General features: G+C 40.3%; 1 protein-coding gene across 3 annotated transcripts in view; it reads left to right on the top strand.

Annotated features, from left to right (window-relative positions):
* Positions 1 to 24,451, top strand: part of STK39 (serine/threonine kinase 39) — a 296,359-nt gene that overhangs the window by 88,765 nt on the left and 183,143 nt on the right. For all 3 annotated transcript variants that reach the window (XM_055108709.2, XM_034954433.3, XM_063595436.1), the window contains exons 6-8: positions 18,166 to 18,275; positions 18,535 to 18,636; positions 20,705 to 20,838. In XM_055108709.2, coding sequence (XP_054964684.1) covers positions 18,166 to 18,275; positions 18,535 to 18,636; positions 20,705 to 20,838 — 346 coding nt within the window. The remainder of the gene's footprint in view (positions 1 to 18,165; positions 18,276 to 18,534; positions 18,637 to 20,704; positions 20,839 to 24,451) is intronic.

The following is a 24,451-nucleotide window of genomic DNA, read 5'->3' as shown; positions in this document are numbered from 1 at the left end:
GAACACAGTCCAGATTCTCTGGGAATAATGTACATTTCTATTGAACGTGGGTATAAAATCAGGAACTAATGTGTCTTGAGTGCTTCCTGTGTGTCAGGCTAGGTTTTGGATTCTGAATGCTTTGAGTCTCATTCAGTCCTCAGCACAACTCCATGAGGAAGGTCCTATTGCATCCATTTTACATAGGAGAAACTAAATTACAGTGGGGAAGTCAGTTGCCCAGGTCACACGTAGAATAAGCGGTGTAGCCATGCTTTGGGTTTGGACAGTCTGACTCTAGAAACTGTCAACTCACATCTGTGGGATTTCCAGGAGGAGGACCTTAAATCTGGATTTAAATGACCTCACTTTCAGATGGAATATACCCCAGCGATCACTAGCTCTTCTGTGTCTCTGCATAAATCGATTCCCCTTTGGGCCAGGGAACATATTCAGCACCTTCTTCCTCCTTGCTCCTTCAGGTTGAAACACAAGGGTTTCCCTGGTAAGGTTTCAGGGCATAGGAGAAGCAGCCATCTAAGCGTCATTTGGTATAGAATTAAGCTCAATAATGACACCACACTCTTTTCAGACTGGAAAACTTCAGGTTTGATGTAGTGAATTAGAACCTGAGGACAGCCTACTCAGGGTTTAAGAGAAAATGCTTTCCTCCTTACTGTACCTTCTATGCTTAGAGGTCCAGTGTGTGTAACTTCCCGATAATCAACTTGGATGCCTTGGAAAATGTAATAGGTTTTGCTGCACTGTGTGATAGAAGGGGGAGTGGCTACTCGAAAGTCATGTTCTTCCCACGGCATAGCATTTTATCTTCCAATTTGATGCCCTGTCATATTGTCAGGAAGAGCTTAGTGCTTTGGCAAATGACTAAGCCTGTTTGTCCAGAATTAATGAGAGACACTATTTTGAGCAAACAGAAATTCATATGAAACAGATCACTTTGAGGTGGTTTCTGCTAATCTTTTTAATCTAAGATTTAAAAAAAATAGTGGCTACTCTTGATGTTCTATAAAAATGTTGATTTCAACACCTTTGATTTATAAAGAACTTTGTAGAAGCTTACTACTACATTATGTAAGGTAGATCTCATGCTCATTTTCACTTACGTTTGCCTTTTAGGTGTGTGTGTGCTGTGGTTTGAATTTTGTGTGCCCTCCAAATTCATATGTTGAACCCTAATCACCAATGTGATGGTGTTAGGAGGTGGGGCCTTTGGGAGGTAATAAGATCATGAGGCCTAAACCCTACTCATGATCATGAGTAGGGCCAGTGCCTTTATAAAGAGGCCCCAGAGAGCTGCCGTGCCCTTCTACCATGTGAGGACACAAACAGAAGGCACCATCTGTAAACAAGAAGGCGGGTCCTTACTAGATAGTGAATCTGCCGATGCCATAATCTTGGACTTCCCAGCCTGCAGAACTGTGATAAATAAGATTTTGTTGTTTTTAAGTCACCCAGTCTAAGGTATTTTGTTATAGTAGGCCCGATACACAAAGACAGTGCTTATGTGTGTGAATGTGAATTTCCCTTCCCTGGTTTTACATAACAGAAATAAAAACTGGTACTGAGCGAAAGCAGCCTGGAACTCTAGAAAGTTACCATCAAAATGCCTCACGTATGTGCATCCATTCAAATCAAGCTTATGCCCTGGGTTTTTCACTGTCCAAGGTACATTGGTAGAACTTTGGGTAGCATCTCTTATTTACTGGGAGGGAGATAATATCCTTATCAGCCTTGAATACATCTTCATTTTAAGTCTGCATCTTGAACACTGAAAACCCCATGACTAAAAGTGCTAGGAAAACATGCAATGAAACTTAACTGGCTTCTGTCACTTAGACGTTATCCATTAAGGAGCTAGAGGAAGATGGGCAAGGTGGTTGAGTTTTTACACCCATAGCTGCTAGGTTCTTTCATTTTCCTTCTGTGGCCTTTGGCCCTCATAAAGTGCACTTTGATGGGGAGGGTAGGGGTTTAAGAGTTATTTTTTGTGTTGTAGGGAAGAGAGGCTGCTGCTTTGAGCAAGGCACCCGAGCAGCCCTGGAGTCAGCTTCTGATTAGTGTGGGAAAGCACTGAAAGCCCCGGAGGCATCCAATCAGGAAATGATGTCATCACATTTATGAGCACCTTGGCCCAGAGCATGGGCTCTGACACCAGACAGCCATAGTTCAGTCCTGGCATTGCTCCTTCTAGCTGTGTAACCAAGTTATAGCTTTAGCTTCTCTGTGCCTCATTTTGCACGTTTGTGTAATGAGAATATACTACAGCATTAAAGGAGTTAAAACACATTTTATTTTAGAATTTGCTAACTCATTGCTTTCGTATTGAAATTGGGATGGTGTCCTCTAATTACTTAGGGTGTGGTAAGCTCACGGTGGCTAGGGAGGTGCGAGGCCTTAGGCACTCCATCTGACCTCCTGCCATGTTGTTTTGCTCTTTTCTTTTTCCCATCAGTTTCCTCAATATCACCAGAGTGAAGAATCTGCAGTGTAGATCTGACTGTATCTTCCTCTTGCATAAAGTTTATAAGCATTGTTGATGGAATAAAGCATTGTTGATGGAATAAAGCTCCAGCTTCCTACTAATGGCAGATGAGGGACCTGCCTGTTTTTCTGGTCATGTCTGCAAGTGCTTTCTGCTGTGACTTGAAATGCTTATAGCTTCTTGTTCAGGGTTCCCCTTTCTTACCTGAGTAACTTCTTTTCATGACTTATTCATGAAGAATTCTTTCCTTGAGAAACCTTTCATGATCATTTCCTCCACCATGCCCACCTGCACCGGGTTAAGCCCCTCACCCTGGTGGTTTGCAAGGGTTCTGGCCATACTCTAGCTAGCCTATGACACAGCACTGACATTGGGCCTTTACTTTCCCATCTTCCCTTCAGACTGGATACTTCCCAGAGGGAGAAACTGTGTTGTTCATCGCAGCATTCCCAGATGGTACCTGACACATGGCAGGTGTTCCTGAACTTTGGGTCAGTGCACTCTGCCTAGAGGCACGCGAGACACCCTGTCTCAGCAGCAGGTTATGCAAGTACATGTGCCTGTTGGTGGCAAAGAGAACAGATGTAAGGCATAGCTGAGAGTTGAAATGAGTAAGAATATATCAGCTTAGCAGGGAGGGAGGCAGAAATATTTTAAATATTTAGGTATGTATACTACTGCATATTTTAAAGGCTGAAAGTAGTTTTTAATGGGGAATATCACTTCTGATTTTGGACAAGCACTGCCCTAGCCTGCAAGCCATGAGGCTAAAGTTAAGGAAGAGTGAAGCAGAGAACATGAATGAAGAGGCACTGGTTATACTCAGAAAATAGAATACACATGAAAATTAATATCTGTTGGGGTGGGGGGGGTGCAAGTGCTTTATAGTGAACTGAAATATTTGTTTTGAGTTTCAGGAACAGTTTATAACTATGTGAATTATGGTTTGATGAATTATGACAAAATTCTCATACATGAATTTTTTTTTGGCATAAGTGAATAAGGACAGTAAATTAATGTGGCTCCCTGATTTTTGGTATCTCGACAAATGGTAACATTTGATAAAAGCTCTAGAATGAACCAAGAATGTAGTCAGTTCTGGAAACTGAGTTTTTCATTCCAGCTGCACACCATCAGTGAGAAATACTTGGGGAGATTGTAAGCAGCTTCTCATGCTTTAACAGCTGCTAGCAGTTGTTTGAGCAACAGCTTAAGGAAATGTTACTGGGTGAACCCGGTGGAGGAGAACCACTTTGCTCTACTCCTGTGCTGGAATTTTTGCTCAGCTGTGCACGTTTAGCTGCAGGGGGGACAGGGTTGAGCTTCACAGAAGTGTCTGGGTGGGGGGGCATGAGGCAGATGGGACTCAGTCTCCCTCCTTCCCTCTCTTTTTTCCTTCCTGTAAGGGCCTGCAATTCATTATTAAATTAAATTTCACATATTACCAAAAGCTACGGAGGTCTGCCTAAAATAAGAGTTTTTAGACTTGAAAGCAGAGCAATTCGGTCCTTTGCTTATTTTTTCGTTTATTTTTCTTTTTGCCAGAACCTCCATTTGTATAGCCTGCTCCTTCTGTGGGAGAAAAGGTAAACATTAGATGTTTGGTTTCAGTGTATCCTCAGTGGTTAGTTGACAGGTATTTATTGAGCATTTGCTATGTTCTAGGCACAGTCCGCTGAGCTGACACAGTGGTAAGCAATGGAGACATTGTGTCTACTGTCATGGAGTTTATAGTTTAGGTGACACATTAAACAGTCAACTATATAAATTTAAAAAATGTGTTAAGTGTGAAGGGAATGCCTATACCTGGGTAACTTAAGTTATCCACATTAGGATTAGTTGAATAGGTTATAATGGGGATAAAATTTAAATATGTATTGTAAATAGGAATAGGTTTTGGTCAATAACATCTTATAAGTTACTGCATGTATCATATGTTGATTACAGATTTTTGGGACATTTAAATAGTGTTAACCTGTGTTTACATTCTATGGAATATGATTTAACACTTGATTGTATGTAGTACACTTGAGGACACAGTAGCCAGTCTAGGCCCCCCGTGGTCATTAACTTACTCTCCTTACCGTTTGCTGGCCATAGTTTGTATCACCTGTAAAATGATGTGCTTAGGCTCTCAAATTTCCTTTCAACTCTAACAAGTGGATAACTTCAATAGAGAACTCTATAACCCCTGTGTTCCTGAACTGTGCTTCTCACAGTCTTTCCCAGTTCTTTTAGTGGGAGAACCATTCTTCTACTGAATGGGCCAGAAATCTTGATATTCCTCGATCCTTGTCGTTCTCTTGGACCCTACATCCTGTCCAATATGTTAGTAAATCCTATGGTTGACCATATTTCATCAGCTCCCTGCTGTCATCCTGGTCCACAGACCCATCAGTTCTTGTTTGGATTATTATGGTGGTCTCCTAAAAGGACCTCTTCTTCTGCCTTTGCCCCTCTGTGGTCTGTTCTCTACACGGCATCTGGATTAATGCTGTTAAACTAAGTTGACTTGTATTATGCCTTTCCTCAAAACCCTCCAACCCCTTGCCATTTCAGAGTGAAAGTCAAAATCCTTAAGGTGGCTCGTGAGGCCTTACAAGATCTGACCCCTCATTATGTCATTGATTTCAACTCTTACATCTTCCTCTTCAGTCAAATCGGCCTCCTTACCTTGCATGCTGCTGCCCCGGGATCTTTGCATGGGCCGTTCCTTCTTTCTGGAATACTCTTTTCCTTACCTCCTTCAGATCTTGGCTCAAGTGTCACATCAGTGAGACTTCCAGGCCTCATATTGTAACCCCCCCACCCCATATTTTGTATTCCCTGCCCTGCTCTGTTTTCTTTATTGTACACATCAGCGTACTCTCTATCAGTGGCTCTCTCAAGGTGTGCTCCTAGAGCAGCAGCAGCAGCATAAACTTGATAAAAATGCAAACTCTTGCGCTCTCCTACCCTAGACCTTCTGAATCGGAAACTCTAGAGGTAGGGCCCAGCAATCTGTGTTTTAAGAAGCCCTCTAAGGGTTCTGAAGCAGGCTGAAGTCTGAGAACTACTACTATGTATTATATTTTGTAATTTTGCTTTTATCTGTATTTACCTCTCCCCCTTACCCCTGCCCCAACTTAAAAGTCAGCTCCGTGAGAGCAGGGGTTTCTGGTCTACAGTCCCAGTACTTAGAACTGGAAGTGGCACTTAGTAAGATCTTGGCAAATAGTTGTCAAATGAATTAATAAACATCTGACTATATAGTAAATTTAGATTAAAAGAATATTGAGCAATAGTTCAGTGACTCTTTAATGTTAGGAGTTTTCAGTGTGAGGTTTTCTTTTATCACAGATTTGGAAATCTGCAGATTCTTTGAAGATTCAACTAATCCTTCTGAAAACTTTGTAAAAAAATGGTGTGCATTGTTTCTTTAAATACTTGTAGCAACTGGAGTTGTGTTATTTTAATCTTCTCCCATAGGGATCATATTTTTAACATGTACAGATGGGCTATTGTGGCTTAATGGAAGCTTCTGATAGTAGGGCTGGTTGAGTGAAGATTTGTTTAAAAAAGATCACCTGCAGGTATATGAATATTGCATTGGAAATTTAGACTTATTAATATTTGATGTAAGTTGTTCGTGCCTGTCTCTGCGGATATGGCCGGCCAGGAGCCCTCGCTGACTTTAGAAGCTTGCCTTTGGCTTGGGAAACAATAATACCTGTATAATATACTTACCTGGTGCTCTCCTTACAGCAACTCTGTCAGTTCAGCACAATAGTTCCTTCAGATGAAGCATCTGAGGACTGCTGAGCAATTGTGGACTTGTTTAAGGTCATTCTGAAAGTCATAAAAGCATTTCACTCTCAAATCTCCTCAGACTTCACTTTCGCTTCTTGCCATTAGGTTTCACCCCTACCCCACCAATATACTTCTTAACTCTATGCCTTTTGATGGTTGAGGAGCGCCGGGGCTCAGTTCCTTCCGTTGTAAAGTAAGGAAGGTTGACGAGATGTTCTCCAAGGACCTATCTTGCATCAAAATGTTCAAATAACCCTTCATTAGCTGCAGTCACTTAAAGACATTCTCAGTACTATTTTAAAGAATTCAAATCAGAGGATTGTCTTGGGCATAGAGAGGAGAGTAAGCCAAGCCTCTGTCCTGTGGCTGCTTTTACCAGAGCATCTTTAAAAATAGTCCTCCCACCCCACATTGGGGATCCAGGGAAGAATGGATATGTGGTGTGGGACTTATCTGTGTTTTTCCTTTGTTCAGTGTAATTATCTTATTTAATAGAAAGTTGACCACTAGTGAACTCTTGAAAAAGCTGTCTCTTGGCCTGGAACCTTCAGCACAGCTGGGCTGGGACTCCTGCTCCAGCCTTCCCTTCTGTTGCTGCTCCAGGTGTGACCAGTGACTCTACTTCTTACTGAAAATTCACCTGCTTCGGGGCAAGGGTTCTGTAGCTCTGACATAGACGGGCAGATTATCTATGGTTTACTGTTTTGTTCAGCTGGTCCTCTCCACTGCTGTGGCTAATTGACTGTATCAGTCAACTGAACTTTGAGCCAAATATAATTGGCATTGACCACCACTTATTCTTTTTGTCCCTTTTAAGCCTGTGGTGTCTTGATTGAGAGAATGGCTGAGGAATTGGGGAGGGAGTAGCAGCTTCTGTGTTTTTACCAAGAATCCTGTTTAATTTTTTCTTTTTTTTTTTGAGACCGAGTCTCACTCTGTCGCCCAGGCTGGAGTGCAGTGGCGTGATCTCGGCTCACTGCAACCTCCACCTCCTGGGTTCAAGCGATTCTCCTGCCTCAGCCTCACGAGTAGCTGGGACTATAGGCACGTGCCACCACCACACCTGCCTAATTTTTTGTATTTTTAGTAGAGATGGGGTTTCACCATGTTAGCTAGGATGGTCTCGATCTCCTGACCTTGCAATCCGACTGCCTCGGCCTCCCAAAATGCTGGGATTACAGGCTTGAGCCACCATGCCTGGCCTGAATTTTTCTTTCAATTTTTCTATTGTGAATTGATTTGATTCCTTGTAGAAGGTGTAAAAGATGTAGCCTATTTGAAGGAAACTGGTTGATGGCAATGTCAAGAGTCTACATATGAGACCCCAGTCATGGGAAGGCTTGCTTCTTTGTGTTTCTTTTATTTTAAAAGATGAAACTCTACCTTTATGGACTGTCTTATGATTTCTTCTTTTGTTGTCAGAAAAGGCTGTGAAACTGTCATTCTCTGATGTTTCAAAGAAGGTTATGACTACTGCTCCCTCATTAATAGATAGGGAAGATGGATTTGTCTAGAGCATTTGATAAGTGACTCTCTAGGGCCCAGACTCAGGAAATACTGTAGGATTATGTTTTTTTGACTGTGAATGACTTGGACACCATCCCATGGTTGGGGCCCATGGCATATAGAGCCAAACAAGGCCATTGAGCACCATTTGCTTTCAAGAAGGAATAAATAGAAATGAAAACCAGGAGCCTGATGTGGGGTGAGGGGAAGGGATTGGGTGGGAGTGAAGTTGTCAGAAGGACCTCTTTGGTTCTACATGGTTCCTCTTGGGGTACCAGGTTCTCTCCCAAGCAAGATGGGTGGTGTGTCCCAATATGTAGTGGTGTGTGAATAACTGATTACTAATAGTAAAGTGCCAACATATTTATTGACTTGCTTAAAAGATAAGCAAATTCAAGGTTATCACTCTAATAATATGATATCAGGTTGGTGCAAAGGTAATGCGGTTATTGCCATTGCTTTTAATTTAAAACCGCAATTACCTTTGCACCAACCTGATATCACCCTTACACAATTCATTAGAGGTTTTCACAAATGACAGAGAAAGGAGTAGTGCCACATAAATCTGTGCAAAGAATCATGTTTACCTATAGCCTCTCTCCCAGTACCATCACACCTGCAGTGAGCAACTGTTACTGATAAACTGTTAGTAAGTATTGTGATTATAAATTATTTTCATGCACTTAACAAAGATTTCATAAAAATCTGTGTATTCCCAAAGAGGTGTGCCATGTGTATGAATTTATTCTACTGCACATATGAGACACAGTTGAGAATCGCTGGGTTAGACAATTCTGTGTGGGATATGATTTATGTTTTTAGAATTGCCCTTGGACTAACTGTGTCATAAGATACATGAACATGCACACTTAACTACTTTTTTCCTGCTACTCTTTCTCGACTGCCATGGTTCTCTTCATCTGAGAGGTGAAAGAGGAACCTGTGGAGTTGGCTGTGCATTGAGATCTTCCAGTCCCACGGAATCACGCCATAGTGCCTGCTAGGAGGACAGTAATCTAGAGTAGTGCTTCTCTTGTTCAATGTGTGTTCAGTCAGCTGGGGATCTTGCTGCAATCCAGATTCTGATTCAGTAGGTCTAGAGTGGGACTCAAGATTCTGCATTTAAAGCCTCACAGGTAATGCTGGTCTGGTTTATGGACCCCACTTTGAATTACAAGGGTCTAGACTAGGATGTCGAACTTACTTCTGTTTCCTATTTTCCTAGAAGTGTGCTATTTTCTTTGTTGTAGGTTTATGTAAATATAGCCCCAGCAGCAACTACTGGCAAAAAAGCGAATTAGATTCTTCTTGCAGTATGTTTTCTTCCCCCTTGAGATGCCTCTGCATTTACTTATTTTAATTTGTGCTTCTGGCATGAAAAGCCATGCTTGATACTGGAGCTGTTTTAAAATCCAAAATTGCCTGTGTGCTAAACGGTTTTCTTGCTAATTTTTTACCAAGTCCTTTTGGGGATTGCAGTGACTTTGGCCTCTGATGCAATGGTTAACCCTTAGCAGTCAGGAAGTGTGAATCAATGTGGCTAGACTGAGGAAAGGCAGGAGACTGTAAGAGTTAAGAAGGCTTTGGCTACAAATAACAGAGTACTGGTCTGAAAGGAGATTAAGCAGCAGAAACGTTAATTATCTCACGTAGCAAGAAGTCTGGGCATTTGGTTTCAGAGTTGATGCAGGGGGCCTAGAGATGTCACAGAGGTCATGGACTCTTTCCTTCTTCCCCTTCTGCACTGCCAGTGGGGATTGGGCAGCACCTGCCAGCATGGGCTGTATCACTCCCATACATCACATCTTCATGGGCTGTCATCACTGCCAGCATCACCTCTTCACATGACCATTCTCAGACAGGAAGGAGAATGGGGAGCAAAGGAGCCCTGTAGGATGGTTCTTTTATTCAGGAGAAAAACTTCACTGCAGGGGCCTGTACTGTATTACCTTTGGATCTTACAGGTCAGGACTAGGGCAGAGCCACAGACCATTCACTGGTGAAAAAGAACCATATGCCATTATTGGCTTAGATCAATAAGGTGAATCTCCCAAGCCCTGGCAAACAAAATCAAGATTCTGGTAGGAAAGAACAGGATATGGATGTTGGGTAGTCAGCCAACAGTGTGTGCTCCAAGAACTGATACGGAGAACTTATCATATTCTAAGCTCCTCATGGTAAAGCTTGAGGACCTGTTGCTCAAAGAAGGAAACGAGCAGGGAGTGTCATTGGGACTTAACATTCAGGCCTGTTCAATTTTAAAGCACCTCTTTGGAGCGGAAACATGGCTCCTTTGTATGCACTGTGTCTTCCCTTGCTGCCTGTCTTCTTTCTGTTAGTTTTAGGGATTATTGATGGCAGACTTACTAGAATCAGGATCCCACAGTATGCCTCTGAATAGGGGCCACATATGTTACATCACACATGTTGCTATCTGGCCTCTTTGGCCGTGGGTGTGCTGGAATACCACTATAATAATAGAAGGAAAACTACTCCTATGTGCAAAGTGGCATTATTTCAAGAAGGAAGCCAGCTCAGTGAGTGTGGGTGGCTGCTGCTCCAGGTCTTGTTGCATCTTGACTTGTCCTGCTGAGCTTTCTGCTCCGCTTCTTGCTCTGAGCTATGCTGTGTTCTGCTGAGCACAGCGCAGGTGCCCAGAAGTGCAATGTCCACCTGGAAGACTTAAGTTATCCCTCTGCCTCCTTTGAGTCAGGACAGCAGAAAGCTTTCTCCTGCTTTGGATTGCAGGGTTTCCTAGTAGGTTGGAGGGAAGGGGTGGCCCTCCCAGTTTGCACTCAGAGTTGGCTTTCAGTGCCCAGAGGTCTGGTGACATTCTGATGATGGTCAGGCTCCAGGAAAAAAGTTGTGCCTATTTCCTCTATAAACAAAAAGAAAACAAACAGAAGAATTAGTATCCAAAGGCTGGATTTAATTATACATAAACGTAAAGCAGAAATGGTGATTTGGTCAGTTAAAGGAGCGAAAGCACTTTGCTAAAGTATACCATAATTGAATAAGCATTGCAATCAGAAGGAAACAATACTAGAATCCTGTTGGCTTCCATATAAATGCTGAATTATGGCCTAGGATGAGCTTTCTTGTTATTCTCAAATGCCCTGGAGGGAGAAGGATTTTGACCAGAGAGTGCTATGATCAGAAACTGCACTTTAGGAAGATTAATCTGGATGTAGTAAGTAAGTCTGGATTGCAGTTGGAAGAGGCATGCCTCTGATTCTGTAACTGCTAACTGCTAAAGCCCTGACTTTCCCTGGTCTGTGTTTTTCTTCTTTCACCAAGAAAATCGGGTGAAAGGGCCCTGGGAATTAGCAGCAGAAGATGGTGCGTTTAGTGCTGAGTGTAGTATACTGGGCCCATTAGCATGTTTCTTGTATTTATGTTGTTTAGGTCATGTCATAGTCATTCTATTTTAGTTAATATATTCCCCCATGTTAGCTCTCACTGCAAGGCCAGGATTATGTCTAAATCAAAACTCTGTTAGCCCATGGTATCTAAACCCACACCGTGCATGTACACAGTTGTGCACACCCATGTGTACCGGGCATAAGTAGGTGCTGCACCACTGACACACATCCTAGTACAAAAATAATATGAAAATAAGGAAATACATGGTTAAAAAAAAAAGCTCTCTTTAGTCTGTTCCCAACAGAATTAAGAAAATATTTGCTTCTGTTTTCTACTCATTATTATACAGTTTGCATAACCGAAGTCACAATGTACTTCTTTAATCATCCAGCGTTGGTGGTATAACATTTTAAGGAAACCTGTGGGACTCGGGAAGGCCGGATGGTGGCAGCCCTGAAAATGTTCCCGGGTGTTTAGAAGAACATTTCAATTTTGTCAGTCAAGTCTTGAGAGTCTCTCATGAGAAAAAAACAACTGGGAATCAAACCAAATTATAAAGAGATAGGTTTTGATGATATAAATATGACATTTAGGATTAACCAGTAAACCTCAAACCAGTTTTTCTGTGTTGGGTAATCACAACTTGATCTTTACTCAGAGAAGAGCTTAGGAGTTGTGGAATCTTAACCCCATTATTGCATTTTGCATTTCCTTCTCAATAAAGAAAAATACACTGAACTTTCCAGAAGAGGAGACTAGGGGTAAGTGGCTGACTCCTTTCTGAAGGACTGTGAGTTTTATTCAGACCTTCAATAACTTGCTGTGTGTTGCTTGGCAAGTCATCTAATCTTTTTTATTCCTTCCTCTTTTCTTAATTCCAATATCTACTAAATCATCGTATTTTCTTAAGAATTGTTCTAATCCTCTCCATTTCCAACCTCTCTATTCATATACAGGCTCTGTTGATTTTGCTCCTGGGCTATGGTTGTGGTCTTCTCTGCTTCTAGTCTTTTTCCTTTCTTGAACATCCCTGCATGGTCACTTTTTCCAAATGTTGTTTTTCTCTAACGAGACAGGGAACAACAGCTGTTAATTGAATCAGGTACAAATTCCCTTACCTGGTGCTCAGACTCTGTGGTTGGTTGGGCCCCTCAACAATCTCACCCAGTACTTCCCTGCTTTTAAAAATAACGGCCTCTGTGGAAAAGAAGCTGCTTGTAGGAAAGAACTCTCAGGGTCCCCTGAAGCTATGGGGCCTCCTATTGCTCCAGACTCCCACCCAGCCACTTAGGCATCAGTGTCTCTTTTAACTCATTGTAGCTACATTTTAGGAAGCTCTGAACTCTCAAACATTGATCCCGTTACTCTCTGATCAAAGAGAGTCAATGTTGTTCATGCACAACTCAGGTTCCTTTTCAAAGAGAATAGCAGATACTGTAGAAGTTTGAGGTAGGTGAGGCTTGGGTACTCACCCACAGCTTCCCTTACAGGTTTTAGAGAAATCAACTTTCAGACCAAATTTTGCCCTTCATTAGCAAGCAAGCCCCTAAGCAGTTCTCACAATTTGTTCTGTAAGCTCAAGGAAATCCCAGTTCTTTTTCCTCATAGGTGAATGAAAAATTCATTCGAGGCAGACATGCCAAGATTCCAGATGCAGTTTTTGTTTTATCCTTATACTTGCTATTAGGAATCCAACCATCCACAGAACTGGCTGGGGTATAGTCTACAGTTGGGCTGGACTGGATTGTTTTATTCTGTTCATGCAAGAGTAAGGAGTATATCTAAAATATTTTAGCCACTCTCTGGTGCTAAGAACCTTTATTTTCAGCAGTGAAAGCCCATTTCTAACATGTATTATACCTCTCAACAGGTCACTGTTTTCCCTAATAATAACCCCTTTGGACAGTCAGTCACCTGGCTTATGCTCATCTATATTTAGATTTGGATAATAGAAATACTTCCAGCAGCTGCCTCTGGCATCCTGAGTCGAGTGCTATTGGAACCCCCCCAGCACTGGACATTCTTGGTTAGAATGCCAGCTGACCACCTAGGTTGTGGTATCACAAACATAATATCACATGGCATATGTTGAAGTATTTTAGGTACATTTTAGACATCATAACCACACAGTTGGCAGACTTTAGTTTCGTGGACTAAATTAGGCAGGAGAAATCGCTTTTCCAGTTTTTTAAAAATGAATTTGTTGCCAACTACAGTAAGAAAGGGAGCTTTTTCATAAAGATTCCAATGTTTGGCTTTTTTGGGAAGACTGGGATATCCAGCAATCCTGGGTCTACGTTTCTCTATGGCAGCTTTCTTCTGGTGCCAAGCAGCAGGGGCCTGCCTTGGACCTTGGTGGGAGGGTGCTGACAGTGTTCTCCAGGGCTTCACACAGGGCCCAGCACTCCTAAAGTCTCCGGTCACAGAGACTAAGTATCAAGGGCCCTTGTCACTGAGACTGTAGCTGTGGTTTTTCAGGACCCTCTTTTCTCCATTGTATTCCTGCCTGGCTGCTGTAGGTGTTTTGAGTTTTTGACCCTTGCAGCTGTCAATTTTTCTTCTTGGCTCCACACTTGTGCTTTGCTCATGCCGTTTCTTTGTCTGGAATTTGTTTCCTGTTGGACTTGCTCATCCAAGTCTTCACCTCATCTTGAAGGCTGGCTCCAAGACCCACTTTGGAGATAGTCTTCTATGACCATTATGGTTATAGCTCCTCTGCTTCTACACAGACAATGTAGTATTTGATTTTATACATCTTATCCTACTTAGGTGGGAATATTCTTTTTTTTTTTTTTTTTTTCTTTTCTGAGACAGGCTCACTCTGTTGCCTAGACTGGAGTGCAGTGGCATGATCATGGCTTACTGCATCCTCGACCTCCTGGGCTCAAGCGATTCTCCCATTTCATCCTCCTGAGTAGCTGAAATTACAGTTGCATGCCACCGCACCCACCTAATGAACTATCATGCCCGACAAATATTGTTAAAGTCAAGAAACATGTCTTCTCCTATTTTATCTCTGCCACTGTAAAATATTTATGCTTATCCCCTCAGCCTACTTGCCTTGCTTATGAAAAGGCAGTGAGTAGCTTATCGATCTACCTAACAGTTGTTATAAAGAATAGTCATACATGGTAAAAAAAAAAATGAGTCTTATAAATATGAAAGTAATATAAAAATTGAGGCTCAGCATGGTGGCTCATGCTTATAATTCCAGCACGTTGGGAGGCTGAGACAGGAGGATTGCTTGAGCTCAAGAGTTTGAGAACAGCTTGGGTAACATAGAGAGACCCCATATCTACAAAAAATAAAAATAAATTAGATGGGCATGGTAGCACATGCCTGTAGTCATAGCTGCTTGGGAGGCTGAGGTAGGAGGATCGCTTGAGCATGGGAGGTTGAGGCTGCAGTGAGCCATGATCATGCCACTGTGTTCCACCTTGGGCGACAGAGCGAGACTCTATTTCAAAAAAATAAAATAAATAAATAAAAATAGGCCTAAATAAGAAACCCAATAAGGCCCAGAAAGTTTAAGTCCCTTTCTGGAGTCATACAGTTGGGTAATAGTCTAGCCTTAGGCCTAATCACTGTTAACACTCAGATCTTGCCCATTAGTCCTGTGATGTTTCCTAGTAGATCTGCCACTCTCCAAATCAGATAACCATACCTGCAGATCCTCCTCAAGGCGTAGTAGCATTCACACATCAAAACAAGACCATGACCAATGTTACTGAAATCAAATTACGCAAAGGTGATGAATGCACATCAAACTACTCACCAAGAGCCAGGGTGCCGGAGATGCTGTGTCATTAACAAGGTCATGCAGAAAGCCTTCTGCTGGTGCACCTGTTCAGCATGGAAGGTTGATGTACCTAGACGACAAAGCATCATGTGCAAGGGCAATGCTGGTGAGGCCAAGGAGGTGATGGGATCAGGGAATAAAAAGTAAGTCATTCAGTAGGCTGGAGCTTACTGTCTGAATCTGAGAGTAGTGATATAGGTTTACGTGTTATGCTGAAGGATTTTGACTTTTTCCTGAGGGGACAGGGAGCCTTGAAAGACTTTTTTTTTTTTTTTGAGACAAAGTCTTGCTCTGTTGCCAGGCCGGAGTGCAGTGGCATGATCTCAGCTCACTGCAACCTCCGCCTCCTGGGTTCAAGCGATTCCCCCGCCTCAGCCTCCAGAGTTGCTGGGACTACAGGTGCGTGCCACCAGGCCCAGCTGATTTTTTGTATTTTTTAGTAGAGATGGGGTTTCACCATGTTGGCCTGGATGATCTCGAACTCCTGACCTCATGATCCACTTGCATTGGCCTCCCAAAGTGCTGGGGTTACAGGCATGAGCCACCGCTCCTGGCCTGAAAGACTTTTAAGGAGGGCTCAGGCCTGTGACATAGAAAGGCCTGGTTGCTGGAGCCTGGATCTGGGGAAGGAAGGGAGATGGGAACTTAGGAGGCTGCTGCAGAAATCTTGGCAAGAAGTAATGGTGGATTAAATGAAGGCAGTGGCTGTGGAGGAGCAAAGAAGTAGATGGATTCAGAAGGTCTTAGAGCCTTTTTGTTATTCGGATGACAGCATTATTTGTTGTTGTTGTTTTTCTTAAAGCAGCTTTTACCCATATCCTCCGGTTATTCCTGGAGGCAGGGAGATGGACTGGCTAACTTTATGTGTAGCCTTTGATTCTGTGTTTCTAGAGAAATGTCTGTGGTTTTGTACCCAAGTGAATCTGGCTGCATTCCCTTTGGCTGTATAGATGTACCCCTTAGGAAACAAGGACAGCTTTTCACTGTTACAGTTCTGCCACCTTGTTCTAACTCTCATATGCAAGCTATCTCAATATAATATACCAATTTTTTGTTTATATAACATAAGCACACTATGTACTTTGCTCAAAATGTTCTGTTACTGAGTACATATAATCTATATACACATCAGCCGTACATAGGAGCAAATTGTGTATTTATTCTGTAGTCATAGAGGGAGTAGATGTTAGGATTGGTGTTTTCTGCTCCTGAAATTTTTGTTCTGAGTTTTAAAGACATTTAACCATCTGTTTATGACTTTAAAGTGAGTGTTCAAAGTGGAGGCTCTGAATATATGAATCATGACAGATATATTGAAAGCGTATTGTCAATAATAAATGGCTACTATACATCTTTTTCAGCTGTTTTCTAACTTTTTAAAATGTGTAATGTAAGCAGGTAGTATTTTTAAGGAAGTGGAAATATATCTAGTGTTAACTATGGATTTTTACCTGGATTATGTCTTTTAGGAAGAGACTTTAGGGTGCAGAGTTGCTTCAATTGCATTTAAAAGAATCAATTTTTCCTTAAAGCAGCTTTTACCTGTATCCTTAATTTATAGATGATATGTATTTATTTCATATTATATTATAAAATCATTTTAATAAAAATGAAATGTTGGATTCATCGTTGAACTTCTTTTTAGAAATATAAATTAAGTTGAAATTAGTAGCTTTCAAAGCTTTATCATATATATTTTTTCCAGCAGATATAGTAGATGCTTACAAATATTTTAATTCACCTAACTCTTCTCTAAGAGAATGAATTGTATCTTCTCCCACCCACAGGAGACTGACTGGTTCCAGAGATTTCTTTTCACAAGACTTCAGTTTTCTGGCTGCAGTATAAGAATTAAAAGGGCTTTAGAGTTGGAAACATATATGCATATTAAGTTATGTAGCAGTTTAAACATATATACTTTTATTCAATATGAACATGAGAGTAGCAGTTGGAACAAAGACTCCATTTGTCAATTTTCATTCCTTTTATTTGTAGTTGAAATCCTGTTGGGAGTATGAGTAAATTTAAATATAAATAAAATGCAACATTCAATGTATTTCTACTCAGGAAACCAGTTACAATGTTATTAAGTCACAATTGCATAAACTAACCTTATAGGCGTACAGCAAATGCTAATACATTTTGACCTTCGTTTGTACTTGAGGGTGTTTTTTGGTAATTGCTGTCACCCTGACAGCCAACAAGGGGAACTAGCAAAGGAAAAGTGTATGAGAGCGATTTGCAGGGGCTCAGACTACACAGTGCGCTGTGGTGTTTTGATGTGTTGACTACCTGTTTTTATTACTACCCACCAGCTCGCTATCAAGTAGTCCTTGACCTGGCTATCGTTGATAGGTACACTAGTCTTGAGTAATTGGTACTTTAACTTATCAACTACTTTTAACCATTGTGTAAAAATGAAAGCAAGAATAGTACGTTAATAATTGCCAGGCATTCCCTTCTGTACTGTACATACAAATAGAATTTTTACACATGTGCCCGTATGTATATATAGGTTGAGTATCCCTAAATCAGAATATGTGAAATCTCAAATGTTCCAAATTCTGAAACTTTTTGAATGTGAGGTGACATTCAAAGGAAATGTTCACGGGTACATTTCAGATTTCTGGTTTTCGAATGAGGGGCACTTAACTAGTTTAGTATATAATGCAAGTATTTTAAAATGAGAAAAAATCCAAAATCTAAAACATTTCTGGTCGCAAGCATTTCCGGATGCTCAATCTGTACAGTATGCCTAATTAATTCATCTTCTTATAAAATTAACTTCTAGTATATAATGAGTTAAAGTTAAGAAAAATATTATTTACTTGTACAATCCATTGCCTCTGTACTTATGAAAATTGTCCAGAAAATCAGTCTTTCCTGACTAAGCTTTTTTGCATATGGACAAACTCGGGCATGTTGGCTTTATATATCTTATCTTTATATACCTCAGCTAAAAGCTAACACCCTTTATATTTAATTTGGTATACTAAGCTTTTGGACCGGCAGGCTTGTGGCCCATTACCAGCGATGGTATTCTCCAAGGTGTAGGGGATAGCAGAGGGCAGGTCTTCCTTTTTTTTCCTGAGAGAGCACCGTAGACATGTTTGGAATAGTTCATCACCACTGTAAAGCTCACAAAGAAGAGACATGCTAAAAAAATCACAATTTATAAGCAATAATGTCTTACATAAAATAAAGGTGATTTTTTTTTGCCTTTCAGATTTTGGGGTAAGTGCGTTCCTAGCAACAGGGGGTGATGTTACCCGAAATAAAGTAAGAAAAACGTTCGTTGGCACCCCATGTTGGATGGCTCCTGAAGTCATGGAACAGGTAAAAAAACAAAAAAAAGTGACTTTTTGATGGACATAGTACAATCGTACAGATCATTAATATGCTAACATTTCATTTGTATCTAGCATTTTAGTAGAATGCTTCATGCAACTAAGATTTAATTCTCGATTGCTAGCTAATTAGCAAACTAACGTGAAAGTTATACATCAACAGCTGTGGATTTCTGACATGACATGGACTTGATGATGTGTAACATGCCTGCTGTATGATTGTGTTTTTTTCCTGCTTTCTTTCTTAGGTGAGAGGCTATGACTTCAAGGCTGACATGTGGAGTTTTGGAATAACTGCCATTGAATTAGCAACAGGAGCAGCGCCTTATCACAAATATCCTCCCATGAAAGTAATTACAATTGGAAATACTACATCGGGGTTGAAATGTGATTGGACGGAATCTGTTTTCTAATTCTCTTCAACATCTTCATTCTTCTCTTAGACCCGAGGAGAATTAATGGAGGAACGCAGCCAAGTTGAACGTTGTCTGATTTTCTCAGTGGACAGAATAGGACAAAAGTAGCATAATTCCCAGCTTTGAAGCTTGCTTTATAGTCTCAGCACAGAGTTGAGAAAATAATGTGATCAGATTGGTTGATGGAGGTTGATAGCTATGACAAATGCTGGTCATTACTCTTTTGATAGCAGAACAACGCCAGGTTCCCAGAGAATATCTCAAAATAGATTATAGTGATGTCATCTCTGCAAATGGGTTTCCCAGATTTTCAGGGCTTTTTTTTTTCTTTCTTTTTAAGTGGACTACAACATTTTTACCCCTGCTCTCATAGTGTAATGTTGGCAACTGATCTGATATAAGTGAGCCACAGTGTTTTTAGGATGCTATTTTCACGTTTCTGCTCTTCTTTTAACTGGTTTATACCTCGTTATTTCTCTTAGTTCTGAGATAGTGGTATCAGGGTTTATTTACCCAACTGGATTTTGTTTTGAGGCTGAAATAGTTTAGTGAAATTATAATGCTATTTTACATAGAGTATGGTCTATGATTGTTTCATGGTTACTGGAAAAATTTGGGAGGATTTATTTTAAAAACCCAAGAATAAAAAGTGAGTTTTACTGATTAAAAGAAGTAGTATACTCATATTCTAGAAAGTTTGGATGTGCAAGTCAGACTAAAGAAGAAAAACAATCATCCGTAATCTCATCAACCAGACAATCTCTACTAAGGTTTCAGTGTAATTCATTTTATTGTTTTTATATATATATATATAAATTTTTTTTTAACATAGTTAGGATTTTAGTGTATTTGTGTGCGTGTGGGTACATATACCGGATTTTGCTAGCAGAAAATTTAAAATTGAAGCGTAAACAATTGAAGTGACCTCTTGGAGAAAAAGCACTGAAGTAATGCTGAAGGATTTTTTCTTTTATTCAGTTTTTCTTTCTTCATTTTCTTTCTTTTGCCTCTTCTTAGTGTTTCCCACCTGAATTCAAAGTCGCACTTGCTTGTCCCAGCCTGACGTCCTCTTGGACTTTTCTTCAGAGTTCCCAGTCCCCCGCTTTCTCCTGTGGGCTATTATCCTCCACAAACAATAAGCCGTCACTTTCACGCTTCATCTATTCACACATCTGAAAGTGTTTGAAAAGAGGCTTGACATGTATAGCATTTGCATAAATTAAGGCTGAATTATGCATTAATGAGTTTTATTGATTGTACAGGCTAGTAGTTTTCTACACTTTCCACTTTTTTTTTAAAGCAAATAATTTTGAAGTTAGTATGAAAGAGTGGAATTTTTACCTTTTTGATTTAAAGTTGTATTTTATTTTGTTTTGTCCCCCTCCAAAAGCAGCAAGGACTTTGGATTTGATGACAGTTTTTAGCAACTCAGTTATATTCTGGCTATCCTTCAGTGTCTTGCTCTCTCAGCTTTGCCAAGCCTTTTAGCAATTTTCTGTATGTTTTCTCATTTTTTTAAAGGAAATCATGTTACCTCCTGGGATGTTGTGGTTTTATTTTTAGGGCTAGTAATGTGTTACAGAAGCCTTGAGTACAGGCAGTTCCTTACTTATGAATGACCCGTACACATGAACAGTCACTGCCTCTCTGGCCCTCTCTCTTCTCCTCCACCCGCTTTCCCAACCAGCCTGTGCTGGAGCTACGTGCTCCTCAACGCAGTACACGAGCCAGTTCCCAGAAAGCTCTGTCCGGGATCATTCTTAACACATAGAGCAAGTTTTGTAAGTTCTGTCAATGGAATAACAAAAAGGTTAAAGGGGGCATGAACACGTTTGCAGTGGTAATGAATACTTTAAATACACAATTTCTGCAAAGTTAAAATCACGGGAAAGCACTTTGTATCTAATCAAGGATGGTTTTTTACACTTTTATGAAAAATTCAAAACTAGATTGTAGCAATTGCTATACTGAGATTCTGTCTTCTTGTTTGTTTCTGCTGCAGGTGTTAATGTTGACTTTGCAAAATGATCCACCCACTTTGGAAACAGGGGTAGAGGATAAAGAAATGATGAAAAAGTACGGCAAGTCCTTTAGAAAATTACTTTCACTGTGTCTTCAGAAAGATCCTTCCAAAAGGTAAGTGAAACTTAGTGGATGAGTTAATGACCTGGTTTGAGCCATGACAAAGCTTTGTTTGTAGATGGGGAAAGGCTTTGTGAGGACACTGGAAAGGTATTTCTTGTCTGGGAAACCCTGCTGTGGTCCCCAGATTTCCAACCTGTTAGTGAAAGACAGTGTGGGTCCAAGAGGGAAAGAAGTGGGTGAAGAACGAAGGAGAGGCAGAGGAAAAATTGTGGTGTTAATAAGATTCACTGTGCTTGTTAAGTGTGGGCTCTGTCATCAAAGGAAATGAAGTAAAACAGAAATCAAAAGAAATTGGCAGTGCTGCATTCAGAAGCTGAGCTAATATTCTGCACTGTGTAGGTTGAACTGACCTCTCAGGATTTGAATATCCTGCTAGCTCCAGTCTAAACTAGGCAGAGCTATTGAATTTTGCATGAGCTTCCTGTTAGTTGCAGAACAAGTTGTTGGTGCTGTTTAAAAGATTATCAGTAAAGAAGATTAAGGAGATTTTTTACCTTAAAAAGATTAGTCATGTAAACAGAAGCAAATGGCTTTAAATTAACATTAGTGTTTCCTATTTATTCTTGGGTTATTGCCCTGCACTGTAGTGTGTCTGTTTTCTGAGTTCCTTTTCTTCCTTCTTAATTTCTGTGACTTTGAAATATCCTGGTTAGTGATCATGGAGCCCACTGTTCTTTGTCACCTAGAGGAGATTGTTAATTATGTGAATGGCCTTGCCTGGGTGAGGTCCCTTTGTGGGTTCTTGGTTGTATGTGGCGTTATCCTAGCATAGACCAGGAGAGGCCTCTGAGAAGTTCCTATCTATCCTAATCCACCTGAGGATCCAATTTGATCCTTATATTTTAAAACGTAATAACTGACTTCTCTTCTGAAACTTTCTCTTTCAGGGAAGGACTCTGCTGTTAGAAATGATTCTTTTATTTTGTTCTTAAATTTTTATGAAACTTGTTAAGCCTTTACACAGTAACTTACAGTTTGAGTAGGCAAGCCTTCTCTAGTTTAAACACAATTTCCATAATTGTACCCATTCTTTGTAGCTGCTCACTTCATTCCTTTACATTTGCTGAATTTGCCTTGAATCTTTTCCATATCAATCACTTTTCTCATGGAGCCAGGAATGAAGACTGCTATTAGCCATCTTGAATTATTTATTGTAAAAGGGATGATTATTTTGTCATACCTATGTACTATTTCTATGTAAACATCTCATTTGTTATTTATGTTTGATTCGAGGGCTTGTTTTCCTTCCAAAACTTTTAAATCTTTCATTGAGATTATTTCTTCAACCTCCATTTGGGTGAAATGCTCTTAGATTCTAATTTTGTTTTCCAACATTTGCTTATCTTCCCCTTGAATTTGGTGTCATCTCCAGTAAAATTTTTGACATCTTCAAGAAAACAGAATTTGATCCTTCATAGCCCAGCAAGAGAAGTTCTTGTCTTTCCAGTTAGTACTAGGTTATTACAAATGGTCTTTCTGATTCTTGAACGACAGTAATTGAGATTCCACCTAGTGGTTGTGATTTGTAATGTCACACAATTCCAGTTTTTTAAGAAAATTGTTCTGTAGGGTAGAATCGTTAGTGTACTTAATGATATAATAGTATATTTCTTTAGGAGATTTGTATGTGATTTGGTCAAAGCAAATTAGATTGACATACATTATATTTAACAAACCATTTTTATTTCTTTTCTTTTCTTTTTTTTTTTTTAGACGGAGTCTTGCTCTGTCACTGGGCTAGAGTGCAGTGGCGCTATCTTGGCTCACTGCAGCCTCTACCTCCCGGGTTCAAGTGATTCTCCTGCCTCACTCTCCCGAGTAGCTGGGACTACAGGCGTGTGTCACCATGCCAGGCTAATTTTTTTTGTATTTTAGTAGAGACGGGGTTTCACTCTGTTGGCCAAGATGATCTCGATCTCCTGACCTCGTGATTCGCCCGCCTTGGCCTCCCAAAGTGCTGGGATTACAGGCATGAGCTACCGCACCCGGTCCATTTTTATTTCTTAATAATCTTGAAAGTCTTTCCGGATTTTATTCATTATATGAGCTTAAATATCAGGTTCCTTCTATTCCACCAAAAAAAAAAAAAAAAAAATCCTTTAGAAGAGCGTCATATACCATATATTCAAAATCTTCAAATCTTTTCTTCGGAGACCACTCTCTTAAAAAAACTGTTGATGTACAAAGTATTAATCGTTTAAGGTCTTCTTTTAGATATTTTCTCCGTAACTTAATTTGTTCTCACTATTGTGCAATTGTTCTCTATACCAAGCTGCTATAGACTGTTAGTGGCACATCACCTTCCCAGGTAGCTCTTTCTTATAATGAAAAGACACATAGGTTGAGTTTGGGGGGGGGGAAAATCTATGCAATGTAAGAATGGAAAAAAGCAACATTGTTGAATTACTTTTTAGATAGGATGCAATTTCAACATATGAATTCATGACTAATTTGATAAGTAAACATTGAATTCCTGCACAATAATAAAAGAAACCAGGAATATTTTCTGCCTTTGCTTTTGTCATTGAAGAGTTCTTGCCCTTCGTCTGTCCCCTTTCTATCCCTCTTTTTGTGCTTGGTTCAGATGCCACATCCTCCTAGAGTTACATACCTGTGGGTGGGATTCCTAGCTCTACTTTATCAACATCTGCATGGCTTAGCTTTCTTGTCTGTACAGTGGGCCTTAAAATACCCACTTCATAGGATTGCTGTGAGGATGGGAAGAGAGAATGTGCTGTGGGCACTTCAAACACATAGCACAGTGCCCAGGGAGTCTCTAAGTACTCATGAGATTAAGACTGCCATTCATTATTTGCCTTTTTTTTTTTTTCTGACCAAGTGGAGTTGTTGAAACTTTTATACAATAACTACAGTATGTTGAAAATATGTCTTTTGTAGCACTTATTACACTGTGTACTCTTATTGATTTACACACCCCAATTCCTCAAAAGTTTATAAGTGTTTTTGGGAGAACCTGTGCCACTTATCCTTATATCCAGTGTCTGGTCTGTATTATATACTCAGTACCATTTCTTGAACAACTGGAGATTGGGAGCTTGCAATTTGGGGGTGATTTGGACCCATTGAAGAATGTTGCATAAACAGAAATCAGATTTGAGTAGGTTGAAGAGTGAATGCAAAATTTTTGCCAATTTTTATTATTTCTCTTGCCTAAATGTAGATCATCTACCTGTAACCTGAAAGTTTACTGGTGCCAAAGCCCTGGTATTGCTGAGTACCTCATGAGCAATGAGTGAAAAAATATTGCGAGAAAACAGTGACCAGGACAGATTCACTCATATGCATCAACTCTCAGGCCGCTGAGAGTAGGCTGTGTTTTTTTGTCAACGATGAGAGCTCATGGGACTTTCCTCATAAAAGGGAGCTGGGGTGTTGCAGACCTTTGGTTCGTCTGAGTCTGTGTTCTGCATTGACGTAGACAGAGAGTTGCTTATATTTGCATACCAGAGCATCTTGCTATTCCTTAAAAATAAAAGAGCCTTAATCTTGTAGACTACATGCTTTGTATGGCTAGCAACTGTAAAAAGAACCAACTTTTTTTTTTTTTTTTTTGCAACAAGGGGGATGATGTTGCATTGATAAA

This window comes from Pan paniscus, chromosome 13 (genome assembly GCF_029289425.2).
Source record: "Pan paniscus chromosome 13, NHGRI_mPanPan1-v2.0_pri, whole genome shotgun sequence".
NCBI lineage: Eukaryota > Metazoa > Chordata > Mammalia > Primates > Hominidae > Pan > Pan paniscus.
This window is presented reverse-complemented; position numbering and strand designations above follow the sequence as displayed.